The following is an 8,003-nucleotide window of genomic DNA, read 5'->3' as shown; positions in this document are numbered from 1 at the left end:
AATGTGGGTTGCAACAAAAAAGCCTAATAACACAAAAAAAAAAAAAATCTCAGAACATTACTCAAACCTAGCCCTAATTTGATTACTCACTATTACTCACCGTGAAAATAAAAAAATACAACTGTACCTCTTTTTCCACTCCTACTCCTAACCGCGCCGTACTTCATCTTCTCTGTTAGCTCCGTTGCCGGGAAATATCATTGCCACACCAAACCATGCCAACATACAAACTCATCACCAATATTGTTAGAGACGCTTGTTCTAACCAAATTTTAAAGCAATTCCATCTTTATTTTTGAAGAATAATTGCTTCCTAGCTGATGGAACCCTGCGTAGTTTTACTCCCTAAAATTTAGTTTTCTGATACAAGCCACGTCAAAATATCCTCTAGAAATCACATTTGATTTTAGAATTATCCATTAAAAAATATTAATTTTCAATGAATTAAATAAAGTAATTATTTTAATATAGATATTTATTAAGGAAGTATCCAGCCATTATTCAAATCATTCATCCTCAAAACTCTTTCCAAACAAATACAAGAATATCAAACTTTACATACCTTGAATTGGCAGACCCATAAAGGTACAAAATTTGTGTTTCATTGTTCTTTATATATAAGACTTAAATTAGGAAAACTATTCAGCTTCACATAGTGGAATCTTGGAAGCTTCGATTGCTCTTTTTCCTTTCTGGTAATACTGGAAGAAGATATCGGTATAATTTTTCACTGGTGTGTATGATTTTGGCCTTGACTCGTTCACTAGCTGCTCAATTGGTCCAATCTCTTTATCTGAATCCGGAGTGAAGAACATAGCTATAGTAAGCCTGTCCTTTTCTTCATTTACAACTACTCTGTGGATTGGGCTACGAAATATTCCATTACTCATGATCTGTTCATTATGTTCAGCAGACTATGTTAAACTTTTTCTTTATAAATATCAAGAAGGCTTAAATCTGAACAGGCAAGCAAGTACATCATCATAAACAAGTAAATTACCAATACAAAACCCCATCAGCATGTAGGTGTAAAGACTCGGACCTTCAAGACAGAACCCCAAGCAAGAAAAAATTACTATACAACTAAGAATCAAGGCTGCGTTTTTTATTGTCTCAAAACAGCGCAGATAGACTCAATACTTTTGATTATGGATGCCAACTGCCAAGGGCTGTTATCATTTTCAGCTATTTCTGTCTTTAAAATTTTGTAAACAAAAACGAGATCAGAGGTTTTTTTTTTTGTGAACAACCAAGAGAAAAAAACAAAAGAGCAGAAAAGAAAAAGAAAAGAAATCAGGTTCTTAACAGTAAGAGAGGACAAACCACCTCTGGTGGCTGGTGCCAAAGGTGAACCTCATCAGTTCCGCTACCTCCAGATCCCATCTTTGCCAACCGATCTGCCACGACATTAGCTTCTCTCGGGATAAGCTCAAAACGAATATCCCAATCCCTTCTTAACTTCAAGTCAAAGATCAGTTGTATTACTTCTTTTTCAAGATGCCAGAGTGGAACTTGCCAACCAGTCACTAGCTCAAAAGCTGCTGCGCAATCTGTCTCACAGACAACAAGCTTAAGACCCGCCTCCCAAGCCCAAGCCAAACCTTTCCATATACTCCACAACTCCATCTTGATGACACTAGATCCAAAGGAATTTCCTGAGCATCCCATTACCCATTGACTGGAGCTATCGCGAATTACCCCCCCAAAACCAGCACAATCATCCCCCAAGTTCACATTCTCATCACAATTTAACTTCCAAGCACCAGGTTCTGGCGGAGACCAAGACAGAGGTTTTAATTCCTGGATGCAACACACTCGATTCTGAGTTGTATATTCAAAATCCACCATGCACCTGCGAGCCTTGTATGCAATTGACCCAGCAAATCCAAAAACACCCTGAAAATTACCCATATTTCTGTCTTGCCAAATTGACCATATTATAGCTGCAAATTTGGAACAACCTTCATTGAGGAGGTCATGCTTGAACCAATCGTGCACCTCGTGAGAGCCAAAGAAACACACATCAGAAAAACCTAGAGAAACCCAAACTGATCGCACCACTTCACAATCCCGAAAACAATGAAGAATTGTCTCCGGAAGTTGATTGCAACGTGTACATAAGGATGAGGAGGAGAGATGTCGCCGAAAACGCAAATATTGAGTTGGTACAGTATCATGAAGGCAAAGCCACACTAAGAGCCTCAACTTTTCAGGGACCCGCGCCTTCCAAAGCCAAAGCCAATTGATATTCCTATCCCAATTCAACTTATTCTGAATTAACCATAAATATCCTTGTTTAGCAGAGTAAAGAGTGTGCTCCCAACTCCAACCCAAATCACGACCAGAAGCCGAAATATGTACTAAACTAAGAATGTCTTCCCTCAAGTCCCTAGGAATAAAAGAGTAAATCCTCTCCAAATGCCAAACTCCATCACGGTAAACATCTTCAATGGTCAAAGCAGCCTCATAGATATCAAGAAATTCAACCCTCGCTCCTACTGGCCCAGAGTGCAACCAAGAGTCAAACAAAAAATTCTTAGAAAGAGCTCCCACTTCCCAAACAAACCCTTCCTTTAATACGGAAGCTGAGTGCACAATAGACTTCCATATATACGATGAAGAACCCATTGCTTTAACTGCAAATAGGTTTCTATTCTGGAGGTATTTCTGAAGCATAATCTTGACCCACAGTTTCTCTTGATTCATCAAAATTTGCCAAACTAGCTTTCCTAATAAAGAAAAATTGACCAACTGCAACTCCCGCAAAGCAAGACCTCCAAACTTTTTCGGAGTCGTCAAAACTCTCCAAGATGCTAAATGAAGACCACGGTGATTATGACTACCACACCAAATGAAACTTCTAGTAATCTTATCAATGTTAGAGCACACACCTGATGGAAAAAGGCTTACTTGCATCCTATAAATAGGTATAGAAGATAAAACTGATTTAGCAAGGCAAATCCGACCAGTTTTATTAAGGAAGCGACCTTTCCAAGATGCTAGCCTATTAGTAAGCTTATCAACCACATCATTAAAATCAGCTTTAGTAACTCTGCCATGCTTGAGGGGGACACCAAGGTATTTTCCCAGAGAATTAGCAAATCGGATAGAAGAAATACCAGTGAAGAGATCCTTGCGTTGTCTAGAAACATTCATAGAACAGATAGCACGAGATTTGTCAAAATTCACCTTCATACCAGATGCTCTGCAAAAGGTGGCCATAGTGTCCAAAACATGAAGCACTTGAGATTTCTTCGCTTTGCAAAAAAGGATAAGGTCGTCTGCAAAAAGGATATGGGAGATTACAGGACCTCCCCTAGACACGGTCACTGGTTTCCATCTACCAACCTCCACTTGCCTAGCAATGAGGCAACTCAACCTCTCCATACAAATAACAAATAAATAAGGAGACATCGGGTCTCCTTGCCTCAAACCCCTCTTTGGCTGAAAACCATCCAACCGGTTACCATTCTACATTAGAGAAAGGGAGGAAGACTTTACACATTTCATAATAAGAGAAACAATAGTACTTAGAAAGCCAAGCATTAGGAGAGATTGCTCCAAAAACTCCCAGCTCACCCTGTCATAAGCCTTTTCTAGGTCAATTTTAAAGTAAGAACACCTTTCTTTGATTTGGTTTTCTTCATAAAATGGAGAACTTCCTGAGCTACAATGATATTGTCTGGGGCACCCCTTCCAGGAATAAACCCTCCCTGAGGGCCAATAATATCTTGTAGAAAAGGTCGTAACCTCTCCACAACCACCTTAGTTATAATCTTGTATATGACATTACAGAGGCTGATAGGACGAAACTCTTTCATGCGAGACGGGTTATCAACTTTAGGAATCAGCACCACCAAAGTGTCAAATAGAGTACTATCCAGATCAAACCCAGCGAAAGCCTTCTTAACAAGTTTCCATACCTCTGTACGAACCACTTCCCAATATTCCTTGAAGAAAAAAGCCTGAAAACCATCGGCACCTGGGGCCTTAAAAGAGTTCATGCCCATAACCACCTTCCTAACCTCTTCTTTAGAAACATTTCTTGTGATACTTTCAATAGCTTCACGAGATAAAGAAGGTAATTCCTGATCCCCCATCACATCAAGTTCTACATGTTCCACATTACAAAAAAGATCTCTATAAAATCCAATTGCACATTCTTCGAGTTCTTGCGGATCAGTACTCCATCTTCCATCCTCCAAAAACAACCCCTGAACCTTGTTACGCTTCCTCCGCATAATGGTTTGCATATGAAAGAACTTAGTATTCCTATCTCCAAATCTGACCCAGTGCTCTCGGGATTTTTGATACCAAAACAACTCCTCTTGCATAAGCAGATTACTATATTCAGCCTGTAACTCCCTTTCTTCCTGTATAAGGGATAAAGCATCAACTCTCTCTATTCTTTGTTGGATACTGGTCACACGCCTCTCCAATTCCCTCTTTCTTTTAAAAATATTCCCAAAGACATTTCGGTTAAAGGCCAAAGTATCATCTCTGACCTGAGAAAGGCAACGAATAGGATTGGGTCTACCCTTGTCCCAAGCACCCCTGACCACTGACGAAAAACTTGGGTGATAAGACCAAGCTACTTGAAAACGAAAAGATTTTACCCCGACTCTTCTATCATTACCTTGACATCGCACCATAATGGGACAGTGGTCAGAATGCATCCTCGCCAAATTCTCCACATAGCTTTCCGGAAAACGAAAACACCAAGCATCAGTAGCCACAACCCTATCCAGCCTCTTTGAGATGAACCGATTACCCTGCATATGTCTGAACTAAGTGTACAAGGATCCATGAGCTCCCAAATCAATCAAACCACACTCATCTAGGAGAGCTCCAAACCGCTCTGCCCTTCGAGAGACAAAGTTCCCACCTTTAAAATAGAAAATGATATTTTATTGTTTTTATTTTTTATTCTTTTATTCATAAAATTTTAAAAACAGAAAATACTAAAAAATGAAAACACAATCCAAATCTACCTTAAGTCACTAAAAAAACAAAATTTGGGTACCGTACTGCTGTAAGACAGAAGAGACAAGAGAACCGGAATTGAGAAAGAAGAAAGACTAGCTTGAATAAACAATTTGATTAAGCTTTTTGAAAAAAAAAAGTTTAAAATACAAAAACTTATATTAAAAATAACTTATATATAAATTATTTTATGTTTGTTTTTTTTAATCACAAAAGTGCTTATTTTAAAGAAAGAGTAATAAAAAAACTATATATTACAGAAGAAGTCATTTTTTTAAACTTTTCTATAAGAGTACTCTAAATAAATTTTTAGAAAATCGCATATTAGTCTTGAAAATTGTATCAAACATTAATGTTGTAACTTTTCATAAATTAAAAGTTAAGAAAAGTCACTTAAGTAGCGTCTGTTTATAACTAAGGATATGATGTTGAAATATAGATATGGGAATGGATCCTCTCAATTGTTAAAAAAAAATTGAGTGTAAAGTGTGATCTCTAACCATTCATTACTCTCTCTCTCATATTTATTTTTGGTCATACTTATAAAATTAATGGTGAGAGATCACACTTTATTTCCTCAATTGTAGAAAAAAAAATTGAGAAGGTCCATTCCGTGTTTAACATGTAAGACATAAAAAGAGACATTGTGTCTTGAGATACTAAATTAGTATATATTGTGTCTTTTCTAACAGAAATAACATAAAAACACTAAACAGAAACACAATTTATTTTTTCATTTTTTTTATTATCATTATCAAATTTTTATAATTATATTTTTTATCATTTTATTTTTTCTTCTAAATTTTGTATGAATAAAAAAATAAAAATAAATTAGACTTTTTATTTTTTCTTCTATTTTTTTGTGTCACATTCTTAATATCTTATCTTTTCCTATTCTTCAAACCAAACATAGCCATATGGACATATCCAAACTGACCCTTAAGCCGATTGATGAAATTGTTCTGCCATGTCTTCATTCTTTTGTTATAATATTCCTACTTTACCCCTTTAAAAGTTTCTCATTTTAAGTCCTATCTATTATAAGTTTATAACCAAACATGATACCAAGAGACCATCCTGGTGAAAGAACCAAACTATTTAACGCAAGAGCATCTCCAATCTAATAGAGTGCTTTTGGAATTTTAAATTTGACATGTACAGGAAGTGGATTATTTACAAATTTTACTTTGCATTAGAGAGAGATGATTGATGAAATGAAATGAGACTAGAGCTGAGACAGCTTCACTTTAGTAGAGAATTACTTAAATTTTATCACCTTATATAAAGTGTAAATTAAATTGAAACTAAATATTAGAATAACAAATTTCACGTATAATCTCAAATTAATATTTATAACATTTGGTCCTACAAATATGAATGTATCATTTTGTGAGATCCAAAATAAAGATAGATGCTCTAAGGACACACACTCTAGCTACTACCCATGTTCAGCCGCCTATGTTAACTCAATCACTTACTAGTAAACATGAACAAGCTTTGCCTAATTCATAGTAACAAAGAATATAGGATGTGCGAGTTGTTACCTCTACTTGATCACCAACATTAATTAGGAGAGCATCAGAGATGATGGGAACTTTGAACCAACGATTATCTTTGAGGACTTGGAGGCCATCAACTTCTTTATCCTGCAAAAGATAAGTAACAGTTGATCCGTCGGCGTGCGGCTTCAGGCCGAGGACATGATCCGCCATGGGACAAGGAGGGTAGTAGTTGAATCTCAAGAGCATTGTATCTTTGTCTCCGCATTCCTTCAAGAGACAGTACTCTTCCAAGTTCAGTGACTTTGCCATGCCCTTCAAAATCACTTCGTTTAGCAATTTTAGCCTTTCAGTATACTCTATTACAGTTGTCCTACATCATGACACCCATTCAAATTAGGGACAATTATGTCTACCTAAAATATTTTGTATCCCATCCCTCATTACAACCAAACAAAGTATATAAGAACAATTTTAGTAGAGTAAACTACCATTTCTATCCATAGAAGTTCCGAATATTTGACAAATCTAATCATGAATAAACAAAACTAATTTTGTACCTGTAAAAAATGAAAATCTGTCATTTCTACCTATGAATAAAATTAACGTTTGGACAATTTTATCACATAAAAACCATCTTTCGTAGATACAAAACTAATTTTGTTCATTTATAGTTAAATTTGTCAGCATTTTAAAATTTTACAGCTAGAAATGATGGTTTACTTTTTCTATCTCAGAGTCACTATCTATGGTTGGTATAGGTGTCTTTGGGAGAGGCAAGAATGAGAGTAAAATTTTGATAATCTACCTAAACTTTTTATCTACATACAATATACCTGAAATCATTGGGTTTTTCTGGCCAGACTTTGAAGTTTCTCTGTTCTTCAGGCTGCACTTTGAGGTATATTCTGTCTGTCCAATCAAGCTTTTGATCTCTGAAATATATAATATCACTTCCATATCCTTCCATGTCATTTGGTTCCCTTGCATATATCATTTTTTCTTCTTTTGGAAGTTCAAAAAATTGCTTTGAAACTTCTCTAACTTTGTCAAGAAAAGAGCTTGACATTCCATGGTTTATTGCCTGAATCCCACAAAAAATTACAAGGCCTATTAAACACGTAAATAAAACGTGAATATCATCTAGACCCAAAAGAAAAAATAAAAAAGAACAAATCAAAGTGAATATCATACTTGCCATTTTCAGAATGAAAAGGGATGGGTTTAGTTTTTTATTTTTAGAATCTTTTATTTTTAAAATTTTATATTATTCTAAAACAACAAATACTGGAAACAAGATAAAATTTGCACAAAAAAAGTTATTAGAAATTCTAATTCATTCTCCTAATTATGCTCCTAATTTTCAAATAAAGAAAGTTAAAAAATTTTATCTTTTCATTTTTTTAAAAAAAATAACATATATATTTAAATTTTTACTCATTTAAGCATTAAGAAAATAATTAAAGAACGGAATTAAAACTTCAAATCCTTACCCAAATTAAATTTATTTCTAAAAAACCA

The 8,003-nt window shown here is 35.3% G+C and overlaps 1 protein-coding gene across 1 annotated transcript; it reads right to left on the bottom strand.

Moving 5' to 3' along the window:
• Positions 1–497: 497 nt before the first annotated feature.
• LOC112754797 (protein LATERAL BRANCHING OXIDOREDUCTASE 1) lies at positions 498–7,575 on the bottom strand. Its single transcript, XM_025802571.3, has 3 exons — positions 7,319–7,575; positions 6,528–6,855; positions 498–893 (listed from the first exon to the last, which is right to left on the bottom strand). The coding sequence occupies exons 1-3, from the start codon at positions 7,549–7,551 to the stop codon at positions 639–641; spliced, it is 816 nt and encodes a 271-aa protein (XP_025658356.1). The 5' UTR covers positions 7,552–7,575; the 3' UTR covers positions 498–638.
• Positions 7,576–8,003: the final 428 nt, after the last annotated feature.

The sequence above is a fragment of the Arachis hypogaea genome, chromosome 16 (assembly GCF_003086295.3).
Source record: "Arachis hypogaea cultivar Tifrunner chromosome 16, arahy.Tifrunner.gnm2.J5K5, whole genome shotgun sequence".
NCBI classification, from domain to species: domain Eukaryota; kingdom Viridiplantae; phylum Streptophyta; class Magnoliopsida; order Fabales; family Fabaceae; genus Arachis; species Arachis hypogaea.
Note: the sequence above shows the minus strand (reverse complement) of the source record. Positions and strands in the feature narration are given on the sequence as shown.